The 19,407-nt window shown below is 42.9% G+C and overlaps 1 protein-coding gene across 1 annotated transcript; it reads right to left on the reverse strand.

The window, feature by feature from the left end:
• Positions 1-11,965: 11,965 nt before the first annotated feature.
• RAE1 (ribonucleic acid export 1) lies at positions 11,966-19,322 on the reverse strand. Its single transcript, XM_079321440.1, has 12 exons — positions 19,211-19,322; positions 18,747-18,843; positions 18,515-18,619; positions 17,834-17,926; positions 17,346-17,432; positions 16,836-16,922; positions 16,570-16,641; positions 16,044-16,151; positions 15,636-15,742; positions 15,461-15,536; positions 14,771-14,965; positions 11,966-13,281 (listed from the first exon to the last, which is right to left on the reverse strand). Exons 2-12 carry the CDS (start codon positions 18,834-18,836, stop codon positions 13,195-13,197), a joined length of 1,107 nt encoding a protein of 368 aa, XP_079177566.1. The 5' UTR covers positions 18,837-18,843; positions 19,211-19,322; the 3' UTR covers positions 11,966-13,194.
• Positions 19,323-19,407: the final 85 nt, after the last annotated feature.

The raw sequence follows: 19,407 nt of genomic DNA on the forward strand, positions 1-19,407 counted from the left end.
CTGCTATCCAGCACCGGCAGCGCCTGCCCCGGCGGGCTGGGCACGGGGACAAAGCCTTGGTGGCCGCAGGGTGGCCGAGGCGCGGCAGGAGGAAGGGATGGGGCTGAACCCAGTCTCCAAGGAGGAACAGCCAGGGAGGGGGGCAAGGAGTGAACAAAGGTTCAGAACGATCTTTATCGAGCAGGTTCTTAAGCCTCCTGCTGCTCCACTTGGTGCCTGGATATGTTCCTGTGCAGTCTCTCACCAGTCCCAGTTCCAGTGGTAGTCAGCAGTGGGTTCTCCACTGTCTTTCTTTTGCATTTGTTCCATGGAAGGACGGGCAGCTCCTGCTGTGAAGTGCCACTGCCTTTGATGGGTGGGACCTGCAGGTTTCTGCCCTGCCTGCGATTCCAACCTGGGAGAATTGTTTTTGTAGAACACCCTCATATTTTCTGCATGTACCCCTCACTCTATAACTGCAGGAAAACAAAAAAGCTACTTAGTACTTCAGAATCCACCACTGGGGAACTCCAATTGCTTGCAATGCTTTAATTCCTCTCCAGCGTCAGTTGGAGTTTGGTGTATGGGAGAGGATCCCAAAAATAATTTTTCATTCATAGTTTCCAGCACCCAGAATCTCAACCTGTGCCTTAAATTTATCATTTCTCAGAGAGATTTTTTGCAACATGATAAATGTACAGATAAATTGGGGGAAAAAAAAAAAAAAAAAAAAAAAAAAAAAAAAAAAAAAAAAAGCCAGTGAAGTTCTAAATCATCATCTACTTTGGCTTCTATACAGCAGGTTCAGACTCTGCAGACACTTTTTTGTTACAGACCCCACAGAGAAAAGCCAATTATTTCAAGAGAAAGGAATGCATTAATGTCTGCACTCCATAGTTATTCATTAATATTTTTCTTGCACTGCTTCCATAGTTCTAAACACCCTATGCTTCATAAAAGAGAGAGGAAAAAAAAAAAGTCAAGGAAAGCCATTAAGCTTTTCAGTCCTGAAGCACCAGACTTCGAGACTAGGGCACATTTCCTTTGATTACTGTGGAAGAAAGATGGAGCTGAGCCAGGAGCACCCAACATCACTGGAAAATTGTCAGCCTTCTGCAAATGGATTGTCCATAGAGCCTTTGTGAAACCACCAGCTGTCCCTGGTGCATCCAAATCCTGGAGCACACCTTTGGGGATGAACTGCAGCAGGGCTGGGGCCTCTCCACCCTGAGTCACCCCTTCTGTCTGCATGACTTCCACCACAAACTGCACATCAGCTGCTTCCTGGGCTGCCTGAGCTAATGACAGCCCAGTTGGCATTCAGTCACTGTCCTTTTACAGAGCCTCATTCTGCTCCAAATGATGGCAAAGATTCAAATCACCCAACCAGACTCTGGCTCCTCTGCAGGGCAGGCAGGGCTGGCAAAGTTCTCCAGAGAGACCAGCAGCATCTCTGTTCTCAGTGCTGATGCTGCTCAGGGGGGGAAAACAGCCCAGGCTTTTTTTGATTTTCAAACATGAGCCCCACATCTCTCAAGGGAGAAATCCCAGCTCCTCTTCTTCCCTCGAGGCAGGAGCAGGAGTTCTCTTACAGGAAGGGGTTGAGGTTAAACCTGTGCTCAGTGAGCACCTCCAAGCCCCTCAGTTCTGCCACATCCTGGAAAGCAGGATGGGAAATGAAATCTCCTGTCTCATGGTGAAGCTATTGCAAACACAGGCTCTAATGAGCTGTTACCACAAACACAGAGGAAAGGGAAGAGAAAGTGAGTAAGGATAACTTTATGGAAGTTAATTAATTTGCTTTTATTTTTTCCATCTTGTTCTTGTGAAAAGCACTCGTCCTCAAAACAAGGAAGAAGGAGAATACAGACCTGATATAAGCTATTGTAGAGGTGCATTGAGTCCTGGGGGTTATTAAGAAATAAAACCACACAGGTCAGTCATGAGGAAACTGGGAGAAAAGTCATCTTTTGCCTTGGGTGCACAATCATCCATATCCTTAATGTACAGGATTTGTATTGCAAATCCAGAGCATCCTATTCTCATTCAGATTGGGAAGATTAATATTATGATAATTCAACACATTTAAGAGGACTCACTGTGTTTTTATTCACATGTTTATACATTCCTTGAGGCTTGTGCAAAATTGATACACAAAGGCTCCTTCTTGTGGACTTCAGCAGAGTTATCCAAGGGGTGGAATGGAACAGCTGCAGATCACCAAACCAATGTGCTGGATCCCACTGAAAATCCTAGAGAAGGTGGCAAGACTGTCCAGGTAAAGAATTGTATAGAAATGGTCCCTGCCTAAAGGATGAAAACCAAATTATAGCAGGAAGTTACATCTTTGGGAGCACAAGAACAGGACAGAGGTGGGGAAAGAGCAGCAGGGAAAGTGTTGCCTGTTCCTTGGCCTCTGCAAAGCCCCAGAGTCCCTTCTGTTCTTGTCCCTCCCTTGGATGTGAGGCTCTCTGCTGCTCTCCCTGTAGACTTGCTTGAGCATTTTCCTTTCTTCCCCCAGTACCTTTGGGAAAATTTATCTGAGACACCCCATGTCTGATCTGCAAGCCATTGAAGAACCTGTCTCGTTTCTCAGCAAACTGATGGGCTTTGTTTTTAAAATGGAGCAGGGCTGCTGTGGAGCTCTGACCTTTTTCAGTTCCTGCAGCTGCTTAGCCAAGGTTTCATTGCTGTAGGGCAGTGCCCTTGGGTTTTGCCATGGATACCTGCTTATTGCAACAACAGCAGATGAAACACCCCCCTCAGAAGCTCCACAGTTAAATAAGTTAACTGGAGAGCAAGGGACTCACTGTGGGAACTGTTTGGTTTGTTGGTTTTACTAATGCTCAGTCTGGATGCTGGCCACCAGCGAGGCTGTGAGCAGGGAGATCTTGAGGGGGCTGCATGCAGTGGCATTTGGTTTAGGTTATTGCAGGAAATTCTGCATCTGGGCCCTCTGGCTCAGATTTTCTGCTTTGGTGCCCTGAGCACACCATAACCATTGCTTAACCCAGAGCTTCTGCTGCAATAAGAATTGAAAAATTAAAACCATTTTTCTTTGAGCCACTTGTAACAAAATAGTTGAGCAGAGGAGGTTCCCAATCAGGGCTGCTTTTTGGCTTTGGTTTCTGTAGGAATCTTCCAATGGGGCTATTTCTCCTTCTGAATATTCCAGAGCTGGGGAAGCTGAGTGAACTCTTTTTCCTTTTGCTGGCTGCACTGGTTGCACACAAGCAGATCATCAGCTCTAGTGGGCATCTAGAGTGATCTGGTTTAATGTTCCAGAAACCTGCATTGAGAAAACACATGGGTATGGAAAACTGGTAACTCTGGGACTGAGAGAACAGCAAATGGGACACCTCACCCAGTTCTGCTGGACCACCAGCATATGTTGGAGTGTGGCTAAAGGAAATGTCATTAAAAATCTAATTCTACTTCCCCAAACTTTCCTGCCCTCCCACTTTGTCCCTTCACAAAATGAAAATTGCGTATCTGTGCCATGACAAAGGGCAAACAGGACCATGGGAATTGCAAACAGGATTCCTGCAAAAGAAGAGGCTTGGAGGAGGCATTGCAGAGCTCATTCCTGCTTAGAGGATCTTGCCACAGGAACTGTTCTGCAAGCCTTGGATATAAGTCTAGATGAAAATAAAGGCATAAACCATGGCCAAGGAAACTAGGAGGCTGTGCCATCATATTGCTCATACATCTGCAGCTGCCAGCAGGGAGGTGTCTAATGCTCAGGGATCTTTGTGCCACCATCACCATTTCCCAGGAGTTTCTCAGAGCACAGCTTGGCACTTTTCCTTCCACATGCCCCTGTGCCAGTCTCGTGTGCCAGGGGAAGGAGGAAGGACCAGTTTGGGACCAGCAAGGACCAGGTCAGCAAGGAAAGGTGCTTCAGTGCACCCTGTGGTGTCCCTTCAGTGGTGAACAGGTGCTGCAGAGTCACACCTACATCTCTTGGTGCTTTTTTACTCTGCCCTGGGGGAATTTCTCCTCCAGCATCCCCAGCTCACTGTTTATGCAGGTACAGCTCCTGGGAGCTGTGTGTACAGACTCTGCCCAGCCCTGGCAAAGCTGTGGGGAGCTGGAATGACACTGGGCTGGGGATTGTCACAGTGTGACAGCAGGGAGCTGGGCTGGCTTCTGAGCAATCAAAATACTGCCCTTGATTAGGATGGTGGCTTGTTTTCTGGCATTGTTGGCATCTCTGCCAAATAGTTTTGTCATCACCAGTATTGTAATGTCTTGGCCTAGGGCAATGGTAACCCTTGCCTTTCCTGTGACCCTGGGGATGAGGTCTCCCTCACCTCTTAGTGAATGACTAATGAAAAGTGCAGATCTTCATATTGCAACTGAATTATGCAACAAATCCAGGAAATCCTTCACTGGCTGGTCTTAGTTTCTTCTTTACTTCATAGAAGGCAGGAAAGGGATGGTAAAGGGTTAGAAGCAGAAAAGGAACAGGACAAAGCAAACAACTCATGGTGGTTTCTAGGACAAAGTTTCTCTCCAGATTTTCTACCACAACTCCTCTGTTGGCTGTTGAAACAGGAGCTGTAAGACAGATCCAGAAAACATTTTCCTGCTATGACAGCATCTACATCTCAGCAGAACTTTAAATATGCAAGTGAAAATATTGCCCATCTCTTCAAGTTTGCCTTTGGTGATGTCATGGAGGAAGAGTGTCTCCAAGAACTGGCTCAGGCATCCCCAAATCTGCACAGGGAGAAGGGAGGGAAGGATGAGGAGATGAAACCACTTGTTATGACCTGCTAAACAACATCTAATAAAGATACTGTTCCTTTCCTGAATTCCTGCACAGAAATTCTGTCTCTAATGGAAATATTGACCCATCTCTCTCAGGCTGGAATTTAATTATCAGAAGGGTTTTCCTCCCTCAAAAAGTTTTTTAGAAAAAAACATTCCATTTGAGTCAAACATGCAAACTACATCTCAAAATAGTTAAACAAATATTTTTGCTATTTCCATTTTATGTTGTACTTTGGGAAAATATTAATTGCAACTTCATAGTTTTGAAGTTTGAAAACCATAAAACTAAATTTTAAAATTAATAAGAAATCATTTAATATTATTTAAAGGAAGGAAACAGAAAAAGTAAGGCCTTTTGAAACAGCATAAATAATTTTTTTTTTCCCAAGTATTTATGGAGTTATGTTAAAACTAAGTGGTATTTTCTGGTTTAAAAAAAGAAAGTGCCAGAAGGCTTCTAACAATCTCTGCCAAAGCTGCCAGGGTCACATCTCATGACCTTTCCATGGGAGTGCACGTGACACTGGCAGCACAAACTGAGCAGGAACTGCCCACCCACCCCAACCAGGGAATAGTCAGGACACTGAAGAAATTTAAACAAGATGTCTCAGCTCTGGGATGTAGAGCACAGCAGTTTGGACTCAACAGATATTTTTAACAGCAAAAGACAAGTGACTCCAGAGCTGGAGCACGTCCAGAGTTGGGGCAGACCCAGTTTCTGTCCCCCTTCCCACAGGTGAGCACACCCAGGTCTCACTCATGGATCTCCTCCTTAACCTCGTGTTCTTTTCTCCATGTTCTGTACTTCAGTCCTCACTAATCCAGGCTCCTGTCACATCACATCCACTGAGATCAATAATCCATCTACTCTGATACCACTTTTAGAGTTGTGATACTTTTAGGAGGTATTTAATGCCCACAATGAACCTGGCCAGGTGCAGAAGAACATACACAAAAAGAAAAAAAAATATTAGCATGGCAACTAACCTTTCTTAAAGGTGTTTTGTTTGAAACTTTTAGAGCCTTCCAGTTACCATGTCTACTTTATTTAAACATAAAGGTTCGTTGCAGTGGCTCTGAACAGGACATAAACACAATTGGAATGTCAAGACAACAAACCAACATATCAGCCCTGGATACAGAAGATTATCCATGGAGCCTGGAGAGGTATTTGAAAAAAAAAACCAAACACAGTTACCTGCACTGAAATCTGGGCAGGATGGTTCCAGCTTCTACCTGATCTCAAAAAGCCCCAAATGAGCATTTTATAAATAGAATCAGTTATGATGGTGCCACAGCAGGGCAGCACAGTCACTGACTGGAAGGGTCAAAGCTCACTTGGGCAATGCCAGCCAGCTCCTGAGAGTCCAGCATCCACATCCAGGCTGCTGGAGCAGTGAAAAGCCATCAGCACTCACAGGCAGCCACCAGCAACACCATGTCCCCAGCACTGCAACAGGACAATGACATCAGCTGAACATGGCAAGTGAAACAAAGGCAGGCTAAATCACACGGCCCAGTTAGTGCCCATCATGCCTCTAGTTAGTGGGGAAGCACAAAAAGGAAAGTGCAAGACAATAGAGAGGGCAGGCTTTCCATGCATTCTCAGGAGGACACAAAGGCTGCCAGAGCAGCTGATCTGTATTTTGAAGTCAAGTGAGTGAAGTGCATGGATCAGTACTAAATCAGGAAATCCATTCTGCTTCTTGGAGTATGGTTTTCCTTTTGCCAGGGCCAGTCTCACCTCAAAGGACATTTTCATCAGCCTTCAAGGATTAAAAATCACTCTTCTGTTTCCTTTCCACAAGTGTGGCTGTGGCAGCACCATCCATAGGGGGCCTGTGAGGTGGCAGGTAGGTCACTAGTGGGGAAAGTTACCCTGGATCAAAATACTTCAGAACAGTTTAGAGAGTTTAATCATCCTCTCTCTTATCCCCCTGCTGCTGTTTGCAGGACCACCAAAGAAAGGTGCTCAGATGATGAACTGGATGAGCTCAGGCATTGTGACAGACACAGGTCAGCACTGCACAATGACTCCAACTGCATCACTCAGCCAATGGCTGAACAAAAGCTGGAAGGTTTCAATGGCAAGGTTTTGCTATGCTGTTCTCTTTAAAGAGACATTTGCCACCTTTCTGTGGCATTTTGAAAAGCTGTTTCAGCCCAGTGAAAGTGTTTCTGAAATGCTACAGACTCGTGTTTGAAGTCTGACATTGTTCCACAAATGTAGGTGTTCTTTACAATTATATACATACTGCTCCATAAATTAAACATTAATGCCTAAATAACCAACTGCTGTCTGCAGCCCTGCTGCTACAGACCACGAATGAGCATTACTTAGGAAAGGGAGACCTCCAAGGAAAAGAGTCAGGTATCTGCAGAAAGCAATTACCTGTCAGTAAGTGATACCTGACTCCAAATAAATCCCACTGTTACAGCAGGAGCGTGGCAGACAGCTGTCCTTCCAAAGGAAAAAAGGCTGTAAAGATTGTATTTGAACTCCAATTTAGTCATTTGAGAATAATTTGAGATACTGCATTATCTCTGCCCTTCACTGAGTGCAATAATTATGGCATATTCCAAACAAAATGGATCTCCCTTTGCTGTAGATCAGCAGTGAGCTGAGGAAAGGAAGGTGATTGAACCACTTGGCATTGGATCAGAAAAGAGCATTTGAGCTTTCAGCTTTCTGGGAGATGGCACAACTGTGAGGAAGTACCTTGGGAAGGGTTGTAGAAAATCTGTTATTTGAATTTTATTTCATAGTGTTCTCAGGAACTGAACATTACCCCTCTTTCTGTCTGGTCCAGCAAACCAACAACCTGCATTTAACAAACATGAGTGACAGAAAGCATTCCCTGTCAAACTACAAAGCATTTGTTAATACACCCCCAAGGACAGCTTAGCTGACCTGGGTATTTAACATGCAGTTTGCAGCGTTCTGCTATTCCTACAGCAAACTCAATGTTGGATCTCAGCACATCCACACTTCACAAATATAAAACAATTACTGCCTGCAAAAGACACCCTGGGCAGCAAAGGGTGAACTTTCCCCATGCCCAGGGAAGAGCATTGCCTTCATCTCTTATCCAGGCCTGCTCTTCTGTGGCACTTGATACAGGAGCTATACCAAACACTTCCTTGAATACATAAAGCCAGGGGTTGGGTTACACATGATTCAAGATCTGTGCCACCAGTAAGACAAAAGCTCCTGTATTACCTGGCACATGCCTGCTAAATTATTGAAGTGTCCCTTCAAACTGAATATATTCACTGGGTAATTAGTCAACAGAAGAAAACGGTCTCTCTTTACAAAGCTAATGCTGCCAGGAATTGTATCTTTTATGCACTGTAACAAAAAGCATTTGCAGAACTGATGCAACACAAACATTTGGAACTGCTCTGTCCATACATGAGTGCTCCCAAGGCACATGGTCCCCTTTGTGGTGCTGCCTCAGACTCATATTACCTTACAACCAAGACCTAAAAATGTGAATTACTTTTACCAAGTGCAGCACCATGGTGCAAACACCTGGAAGTTTTCTTTGCCCCTGAGGAAGGAGTGAGATCAAACTGACCCCCCTCATTCTGCATCAGGTGGGACCCAGCTGGGGCTGTGCAGCCACTGCCACTCTCAGCTCTCACCTGCCCACAGCAGTGTCCCAGTGTGCCACAGCAGAGGCTCTGCTCTCCTGGCCTTCTTCCCTGCTGCAGATTCTTGGGAGCACAGGGACAGTCCCAGCACATCTGCTGAAAGCAGCACAGCCAGCTGCTCTGTTTGTTCTCACCTGGCATGGGAAGAGCAGCAGCAGTTTCCTCTCATGGAGTGGCTGTCCTGCTGCTGAGAGCAGGATGGGCCCTGCACTGCTGTGTATAAACCTGAGCTTACCTGGAAATGCAAATAGATGGCTTCCAGCTGTTTGAGCACCAGCTGCAGGATGAAATACAGTTCTACCAACTCAAACTCACAGCCTGAGGTGTGCAAAGACAACATTCTGTCACTGCAAATATTACTGGTTTTTTTCTTTTGAATGACATCTGTTGCACCTGACACTAAGGGGACAGATGGGTTATTTTAGGGGTCTTTGGCAGAATAAAGATAACACTAAGCTGTAGTTACAATCAAGGTTTTCTCAGCAGGATATTCTGATTAACATAGCACAGAATTTATGATTAGTATGGCACAGGACTTCTAGAAGTAGCATCAATATGGTACAATCTGAAAGTAACATAATACAGAATTTATAATATAATTTCTTGTAGCCTGGACCCTCTGCAGGTCTGAAGATGTTAATACACAGTTTAGAGGATCAATGTAACAATCATTATAGACTTGGAAATCATGTCACAGGATGAGTCAGTCCTGAGGAAGCAGAGGACAGTGGGGGCACCCGTGGCCATCAGGGTCACAGGTCACTGCCCAGCAGCACTTTGGGTCCCAGCTCTCCACTGAGGATTTCTAACTCTGCAATTCTACAGAGTCCTGGCTGCTGTTAACACTTCCCTGGCTGTGATGGGCTCAGCAGAAGGGGAGCCTGGGTCCCAGGCCAGAAGGAAGTGAGGAATCAGCCTGGAGTTCAGGAATTGTGTGGCCAGCAGAGAGGAGAAGAAGAAACATGTTTGGTTCAGAGGAGCTTCATGGCCTGATAGTGAGAGAAGGGGAACAAATACCAGACCTGCTTGGTCAGATATCTTGCTGAGCAGCTGAAAGAGCATTGCATGGTTAGCTCTAAAAACTTGGTTTCTATTTATGGATACCAGGTACACTCTTGAAAAACTCAAAAATAGAAATTATTTCCATCTTCTTCTGTTCCCTGAGTGTTCTGGGATTTCTTGTTTTTACAGCTAACTGTACCTTGTATTCCAGCAGCACTCCAGCCCTGTGCAGAGCCCCAGCTGCAGGGGAAGCTCTGCTCATCAGCACTGCCATCACCTGGCACCACAGCAGAGTTACAGCAGCAGCTCCAAACTGCAGCATCCTCTGCATCCTGCAACTGCCAGGGTAGAGAAAGTTCTGGGGGAATTGTTCCTCTTCTGAATTTGTTCCAGCCATCATTGTGTGCTGCAGCTCCAGGTGATGATCATCACCTGGCTGGTAAAGCTGAATAGCCCAGGGGAAATGCTTTACATGGTGAATCTGCATCAGAGGTTTTTGGAATAAATCAGTCTTACCCAAATGACTGCAAATGGCACTTAGCCAATCTGGAGACTTAAAAATTAACAGACATTTCATTTTGCACAGGTTCATCTCTGCAAAAAGCAAACAAATTGGAAGTCAGTGGTTTCTATCACTTCAAAGGCTGGATAAAAACCTTGGATAGTGATCTGACACAATTCCTTATGGTGGGCAGTTGCCCAGACACCTCATCACCATTAAACTGAGCTATAAAGCAATAATTTTATTGAAATATCAATAAATATCAAATAAAACCACATACACCTAATCCCACCTCCATCTCAAATCCACTCCTCTCTGCAGAACAACTCGGTGACCAACTTTTCTGGCCCAGGAGCTAAACTGGAGCACTCACCAATGCAGGACTGCATTTCCTGTGGCAGATGGTAAATCAATACTCTGCCTGCCATTGTGTAAACATGTCTTGTTTCATCTGTGAAAGGATTCACCAGACAAACTTTGCCAATTATTTAGTTTTGTGAATTACATTTCATTAAACCAATGTGCAAAACCACTGACATGTGAGAGCAGCAGCAGGAAACTCATCTGAAAATATAAAAATTTCCCATTTTGAGGGCTGTTCTTTATGCCAAAGATTATTTTCCTGCAATAAAACACATTGACAGCAAACTTTCAGAAATATAAGTAAGTTATAAGTCAAGCATTCTTATAGCTAGCTTTGGGTACATGTTAGAATCTTTCATCCTTCACTCAGTTTTTTTGGACAGGTAACTGCCATAGAATAGCAAATCAATACATTTCCAGAAATGCACTAACACTTTAAAGGATGTGAATAAACTCTCATTTTTGATTCTTGAAGGGCACACAGCTGTGTGTACTTTACAACAGAACCTCACAACAGTTCCAGGGAAGAGCAAATTGCCAATGTGTTCTCTTAACTTGGGTAATGGAAAACAATTCAGTTCAAAGCCTGACTCTCCTCCCAGCTGAACACATCTCATGGGCACAGCAACTTAATGGAAACTATGCCCTCCTAAAATTAGTCTGAACAAGTAGCAAGCTATGACTAAATAATTCTGAGGCCTCACTGACAAATTCAGTCCAGCAGAGTAAGTTCCCAACATATTAACACAAAATGTGTTATGAAATAAGAGTCACCAGTGCTGGCCACTGAAGGAGGTGCAGCTCCACTGGATCCCAGGGAAATGTACCTGCTCAACTCTATTTTCTCTCATTCATTGATATTGTTAGGTATTTAAACAAAATGAGATTTTTATAAATCAAGAAACAATGGCACATTCCATTCTTCCCTGTTACACCAGTGGGAGTTCTGCACACTTCAGGGATCACATACACCTGATCTTGAGTCTGCAGTTGCTTGGTTGCATTCAGTTGACAGGGAAGTCTGGAAAAATCTGTTAACAACCAAAGATTGCTGCATAACAATCACAACCTTAGGGAAAAAAATCAACAGAAACCAAAGAAATGTTTGAGCAAATGATCAGCTACTGATGTAAGTGCTGGGAACTCATTCCTACCTTAAAGAAAATAAATTGTGCATGCATGTGAAATCTAAAACTATGCAAAACATAAAGGTAGCAGGAAAAAAAATAAGCTATCTTGCTAAATAAAACTGAAAAAGATAATCCCTCAACAAAGCAGAGTTGGGTGTATTTAAAGGATTTTCCTTTATGCCAAACAAGAAATACTCATCCAGCAAAAACTGAACACAGGGAAGAGTCTGGAGTGAAAAGACAGTGGGCTGGAGAGTTTGAAGAGTCTGATTCATTTGTACTCACATTTTCAGGTGTTTGGCTGCTGAAATAGCAATGAACTTGATTCATCTAACAGAACAAAAGGCCTTTCACACCAGTTCTCCCAATTCTTTGAGGCAAACCCACAGGAATCATTGGTAGTGGAATACAAGTTGGAAACTGTTTTGGATTCTCAGCTCAAGCAGCTGGATGAAAAAAAATCTGACTTTCAGCAAATGTCCCTGAATTACAGTGAAAGGCCAAGAAGCTGCTTTTGAATGTGAAACACTTTGCCTTGCTCACATTATTATAACAGAACTTCTGAATATAAAAAAGCATTTAGTAAAAACTTTATTTGAAATGTAGCATGAATCCGTAACCATCAGCATTAAACCATAACAGGTTCACAGAGAATTTGTACAATATACCATGTAAATCTATACATGCTCCCCCCTCCCCTTTTTATTCAGTCATTATCAAACAAACAATAGTTAGACAGGAATAGTAAGCATTCATTTCCAAAAAGAAAACTTTGGCATGTATACAACTGGCTAGTTAAAAGTAAACAGTGGTAGATTCAAGTCAGAAAGAGACCCACTCATTTTTTTTCACAGCATTTTTGCTCAGGGTGATGCACTACTTTCTAGTTAATACAAAAAGTATTTTTTCAGTCCTGAACACCCTGTTACAGGAGAAAATCATGTTAAGAGAGATGTAAAATACTCAACTTGCAATTCTAAAAGGTGTTAACTTCAAAGTTTAGGGCAAAGGGATTTTGCACATGTTGGTTTGGTCATGAACAAAACCTTGAAAGGTTTGCTCATGTTCCTGAACTCTGAGCTATTTCACCACTGCAACTTCTCCTTTGAACTACAAAATGCAATTTGCTCAGAAGTTTTGTCCACTGCAGGAGTGTCAGAAATATCTAAAAAGTTTGCACTGGGCCCATCTTCTGTCTTGAATTTCTGTCACTGCTCTTGGCCCCTTACATACCTTCCTAGTCATCTAAAAACAGGAGGGAAAACTATTTGCAAAGCATTTCTTCCTGGCATACAGCAGACAATGCTTCCATTTCAAAAACCAGAAAGCAATGAAAGAACCCCTGAATTATTAATAAGAAAAAACACAAGCCTCCTTTGAGAAGAATTACTGGTGATTCTCCAAGTACTTACAAAAAATACAGTATTTATACAACTCCTGCAGAACTATTATAATTAACATATTTGAATGTAATACTAACAAAATAAATCCAGAGATACAAATGGTTGCACTTCAAAGCAGGAATATCTACCCCAGATGTTGATTTTGCTGCAATTTCATTATTGCTGTGGAACAGAGGGTGGTTAAGTCATGTCAATATGAGCCTCTCTTTCTTATACACATCAGAGTTTTTAATTTGGAAAATGTTCTCCAGCAAGTCAGAATACATTTAGTGTAATTTTTACAGTTCCTGCTAAATGTTTGTGATCCAAAGTTGACTGAACCATGGTGGAACAGGGCACAAATGGCAGAAGAGCAGAACAAGTAGAGGAGCTCAAGGCTGACTCACTACTTCTTATTCCTGGGTTTCAACTCTTCTGCTGCATTTCGCAGAAAAATGTAGTTTTTCTTCTGTGGATTATAGAATTCATGACCCTAAAGACAAAAATACTCTACATTTATTCTCTTCAAAGCAAAAAAAAAAAAAATCAGCATTACTAAAAATGTAAGAATATGAGTATTCCATCAGTTTGGTTTATTAACATTTCATCTTAAAGCCTTTAAGACCAGCTATTGGACCACACTGGTGGATTAGAAACAGCTTACTTGAGCAAGCAATTACAAGAACTATAAAGTAAAATTTAAGAGACTCTTCTCCATTTTTGAAGTATAAAATATTTTTAATTTAAAAATAACTACATACCTCTAGGTTCTACTTTACAGATGCAGCCTAAGAACTAAATATGATTGCTTTTAAATATCACTTGAAGCAGAGAAAAAACTAAATCTTTAATGGCCAGTCAGCTTCACTTTATATTTTTTATCTTTTAAATGACCAAAGGTCACATTTTTTCAAAGTGGAGCCCAAGTTCTGTAGGCAACTGCAGAGTTTTCTGTTCCCCAGCTGCAGATGCAAATGTCCTGTTTTGCATATCATTTACATACACATTTCCAAATTATTACCCAAGTATCCAAATCAGGGAGAGTAAACACTAATAAAGCTACTCAGGTCCAACATCAAGTTGGAAATTACCAACGCTATGGACAAGAAATGGTTGTGGGAAGGAAGGTTAGTACTTAGCACCAACTGGTTTTACAACTTTATACTGGTTTACAGATCTGGAAGGTACCTCTGCAGTCTGCCCAAGCATCAGGACTGAAGAATTCATCTGGTCTGGCACCAACAAATATTTTAATGTGGGCAGAGAACTAAATACAATGCAGTGAATTAAAATTTAGCTCTCTGTGGCATGTAATTGAGTAAATTTATGTGATTTCTGCATTCATTTCACTCTGAACATAAGGTACATTATTCTCCAAGCACCATGAAAAATTAGTTACATTTCAAGTTTGCTGCTCTCCCTCCTTAAACTATTAGGAAGTATTAATTTTCCACAGATCATGCTTTGCTGTGGTTCTGCTGCACCTGTTATTGTTAAGTGTGAAAGAGAAATACATAAATAAGCACCATCAAAAGCCTCCCTAAGTGACAGTGAAAATTTAATACAGAGCATTCAAACACTGGGATAAATGTTGATAATCACAGTCCCAGCTTTTTTTTCCCTGCACAAGCAGCAGAGATGTGCATTTCACAAGCTCTGTGGGAAGCTGTTAGGGTGCCACACTGCCCTGTGACACTGCCCACAGCACAGTGTATGTGAGCAACCATAGCATGTCTGAATCAGGCAATTTACATTTTGCTCATCCACATTTGCAAACCAGTATCATTTAGAATCTTGTCCAGCTGAAGCTGAAACACCACAAATTCACAGCTTCAATGTTAAACTTCATCAGGTGGCCAAAATGGTCATTTTAAGTTCTCTTAGAAAGATTCACCTACTAATAAAAGACAGCAAAAGCTTCACAAGAAGAAGAGTCTTAGCTACCAACTGAAAATATAACCATGAGTCCAAACCCTTCTTACCTTTGACCAATCATAGCTGGAAGCATAAGCAAATATATTGCCATTGTGGTTGAAGCAACAAGCAGATATTGGCTGGTCCAGCTGCTCTGAGGTTTTTAGCTTTGTCCGTGCATCTTTATCCCAAAAGCTGAATCTCCCATCAGACCCCACTGTGGCCAGAGTGCCATGGACAGGGTGGAATGCAATCCCATTAACCTGCAGAAGCACACAGAGCACCATGTCAAACTCCACACTGAGCAACAGGTGATGGCAACACTCACAGAAGATGTGCTGAAGTCTAGAGGAGTAAATATACTAAATTTCAACTAGATACAGCTCTTAGTTTTTTAAATTTTTTTGGAGGAAAAAAACCCCAAAGACAACCAAAGAAAAACCACCAAAGCAACTAAAAAACCACCATGTTTTTGGCCTAATATCTAATCATTCAATGCACAATGACATCACACACTATTGTTATAATACCTGCAAAATCAACTTGTTGCCAAGCAGATTCACTGAAAGACTGATCTACTGCTTATTTTATGGGTAGTTTAAAAATTTGCCTTTCTTCTTAAATAATGAACATGACAGGTTTTTAAATGTGTTAAAGACAGCCTTAGGCAAGAAAAAAAGTCAAGGAGAAGAAACAATTCAGAGCCAATTTGACAAGAGGAGTGTACAGTGTCTGTGTGCCACATGCTGGATACTCACAGCATAGATGTCCTGAGGTGCTGATGTGTTGGTTCCATTGGAGCGATGGCATTTAAAAGTGAAATTATCCTTTGCACTGGAAAGGAAATTTAAAAATTGAAAAAAAAAAAAGGCTTTTTTAATTTCATCACTGTGACCTGGGCAATAAAGAGAGGATGTTTTCTGGAATACTTACGGGTTAGGGGGGTTGATATAATGAATGGCTACTCTGCCTTCAATACTGCCAAGGGCAAATCCAGTTGGTTTGTTCACTTTGTCTTTGAAAATAGCAACACAGCGATGCTGCATTGGAGAAAGATACAAAGTACTTTTAGATAGAGAGATCTTTTCCACGAGGACACAATGTCATGAATGCAAGGTGAAGCAAAACCACTAGCAAGGGCAAGAAATAGCTCAAATTCTGTTGAGAATTTGGGCAAAAGTATTTCAATTTCTAAATCTTTGTGAAAATCAGCAACAGATCTGTGGCAAATCAGGTCATTGCCATGTTGAGATAACTTGGTTTTGAAACTCTGCATGTTTCTACAAAAAATGGCAGCTCAGAATATCAACAATCTCTACAAATACAAATCTTATTATTTACCTGGTGTTTCAGAGGAGATTCTATTCTTCTAAATTCAGAAGGTTGGTTCTCTAACTGATAAACTATCAAACCCCTTTCTGCAGTGGCCACAGCTGCCATTGGATGAACCTGGAGGTTGTAAAACAGATTGGAAGAGAGAGACTTGTGTTAATTGCATGGCACAACACCCTGAGGAACTTAAGGGATGAGAGGGAGGGAAATAGGAAGCAGATGAAAAGTTCATTTATTCACATATCCTCAAACACAAGTCAGCTTTTCCCTGCCTGATTCTTCCAGTGAGAAGTGCAATGATGGTTTACAAACTTGCCCAGAATTTAGGGTAGGTCAGTCCTCCTGCTGAGTTTTATGGATGTTAAAAGGACACCAAGTGTGTTTTGTGTGATGAAAATCCTTAATTTCCAGGGCCTGATCAAGAAGATCAGATTATGTTCTAGTACTACAATCACACAGATATCAAACACTAACAGTAATCAAGTCCTGTCCAAAACTTATTCCCACTCCCAGCTGACCACATGTTCTGACTTACCACATCTGCACAGTAGCATCTTTCAGGCAGCTGCAGTGTCATCATAGGTGTGGGTGAACGGGTATCCCAGAACTGATGGCAACAGAGAAATAAACACACTTACACTTGGAGCTCAGGATACAATTTAAATTATTACAGGAGAAAGAATATCACTGCTTCATTCTTGTCACAGTTAGAAAAGTCCAACTGTTTTCACTTTTCACTTCACATAAATATTTTTATACACAAGTATATTTTGTGTCCATTTGCTCAGGTAAAAATCATACCTTTAGAGTTTTATCCCAGCTTCCTGTCATCACACAGCTGTAATTTGGTGCTTTAATCCAGTGGATAGTCTTTACAGGAGCATCATGCTGAAGAAAGGACAAACACACATGCAAGAAGCAATCATTAAAGGGACTGACTCTGCTAAATTATAACTGGTAACTAATTTTAGTCACCATAATTACATATTCTACAAACAGACATTAACTTCTAATTTGAGAATGTAAATTGCAATTCTGTTATTGTTGTAGCAGAAAGCTGGTATTTGTGAATTGAATGACTTTTTAAAATTTTTTTTGCCCCTCTAATGCAGCAGGGTGACTTAGATCACTGCAGCAGTGGGGAGAGCTCTCAAGTAAAACAGAGGAAACAGGTGCACAGGGTTTTTAAATCACTTTGATCACCTGTTCAGGTGCACTTCACTATCTCAAAAATATAAAAATTAGAAAAGTAGCTTTAAAAAAAACAGAAAAAGAAAAAAAAATACATTTAGTACTTCAGGTTTTACTTACTTGTGCAATCTGAATTGCTTGATTACTGTTGAGATCCCACATTTTGGCAGTTTTATCACATGAAGCAGTAAATACTTTACTGCCATCCTAAAAAATAAGAACAAAACCAAGGGATTAACAGGCTCTATGGGAAAACTGTCAAGTGTTAGTCTCTTTTAACAACAGTGTAACATTAATGTAACATGTGCATGGATTGCAAGAAAAAGAATAAGCATCACGCCAAATTTACTTACAACTATATCATAAAAGAAGAAACAATCCTAGTTTATCTAGCTTTTAACACACTCCTAACTTTTAAACTCACTTTTAGCCTTCTTACACCCATGCCCATCCCTCTAGGACACACTTAGCACACATTTACAGCAATTTAAATCTTTGCAATAAACATGGGCTGCAGCTACACATGGCACTCATTGCCTGCCAACCACACACCAATTTATTGAGATTTTTGGTTAAAAATGTGCATTTGTTTTTAAATAACAACATACATCACTCCAGCAGGCATCTAGTACAGGCCCTGTGTGCATCTGCTGAGCCTTTGGAATTGTCTGTCCATTATCCTGAACTTCCCAGCAGCGAACCTGCAACAGGAGAAGCAAATGGAAATAAACCATATTAACAGGAACCTAAAAAGATTTATCTTGAAGACCCCCAGCCTCAGTTTATCAAACAAAAAGTATGGTTATAAATACCAATATCTGGTGGGTTTTTTCAGAACTAGTGAAAACTTATTTTTTCTGCTTATGTTCTTTTCACCTGTAGAGTCAAAACTCAGCCCCACAATTTCAATTGCACCTCTAGTGCACCTTGCAGAGCTGTAACCTCTCACCACACTGTCCTGGAGAACCCTTAACCCTCTGCTGGGCAGAACACAACACTTAGAAAACATGCCCAAATTCATCTTTCCTCCCTGCTGAGCCAGCTGGGATCTCATCCTTCAAACAAAAAAAAAACTGTTATGATAACTTATCCATAACTTCATCTTTTTAGGTTTGTGCTGTCAAAGTGGATGAGTTATCAACCATGTTAAACTTACTGCCTTGGTACCAGACATAAATTTTGCAGTTTTTCAACAAGTTAGGTTGTCAGGTGCCCTGCCCAAACTTTTAAGATTACATTTTGCAGTTTAGGCACTTTATTAATCTGCATGTTTAACTGAGAATACTCACATCATTTGCCCACGATCCTGCAATGAGGAAATTACCCGGCAGCGTTGGTGGACTAAATGCTAAACAAGATATGCTGTCATCAGGTGGAGATGTTACTTCAATATCCTACGAAGGACAAGAGAAAACAACTTTTGAAAACTGAGCTGAGCTCTTATTACATTTACAGAATGGGTCAGCAGGTCCTGCAGAGACAAACCAGCAGGCAGAGCAGCACAGGGGCTGACACACGCACCTTCATGGGGTTGTGGTTATCGGCTGTGGTGCTGCCAAACATGCCGGTGCCGCCGGTACCGAAGCCCGACGTGGTTCCGAACAGACTCATGCTGACCCTGCGAGCGAGCGAAAGGCTGAGCCCGGCAAGGCCCTCAGGCGTGCCCGGTGTGTCAGCGAGGCACCGGCCAGCACCGGCTGCCTCCCGCCGATATACCGACACACCTAACAAAACGCAGTCAAATAATATAAATACATAAAAGCACACTGTTCCTTGCTGTTGGAGGTCTCTACACCTCCCAGCTGCCCAGCCCGCCGCGGGTCCCTCTCAGAGCCACCCCTCCATGCCCCTCGCCGGCACACCCCCCGGGGCTCGCTCCCCGCCCACCCCCGCGGCCGCGCTCCGCGAGGCTCCTCCGGCCGGCGGGGCGGCTCCTCGGGCGCTGCCGCGGGCCGCCCTCACGGGCCGGGGCCGCCCTCACGCACCGTGCGGGGCCCGCTCCGGCCCGGACGCTGCGACGCGGGCGGTGGCGAGCGCGGGACGGGCCGCGCCTCCTGCGCAGGCGCCGCGGGGCGGGGCCGCGGCTGCGCGATGGCGGGCGGGGCCGGGGAGCGGCGGGAGCGGCGGGAGGGGCCGGGGAGCGGCGGGCGGGGCCGGGGAGCGGCGGGAGCAGCGGGAGGGG

The sequence above is a fragment of the Erithacus rubecula genome, assembly GCF_903797595.1.
Source record: "Erithacus rubecula genome assembly, chromosome: 18".
NCBI classification, from domain to species: domain Eukaryota; kingdom Metazoa; phylum Chordata; class Aves; order Passeriformes; family Muscicapidae; genus Erithacus; species Erithacus rubecula.

What these genes read in the sequence shown, in the direction of transcription:
- RAE1 (XM_079321440.1), bottom strand. Translation starts at nt 18,836, where the DNA reads ATGAGTCTGTTCGGAACCACGTCGGGCTTCGGTACCGGCGGCACCGGC. An exon ending in TAGATGCCTGCTGGAGTGAT is followed by an intron (nt 17,433 to 17,833) that starts GTATGTTGTTAT and finishes CTTATTTTTTAG; the next exon opens with GATGGCAGTAAAGTATTTAC. An exon ending in CACCTCAGGACATCTATGCT is followed by an intron (nt 14,966 to 15,460) that starts GTGAGTATCCAG and finishes GTGCTTCTGCAG; the next exon opens with GTTAATGGGATTGCATTCCA.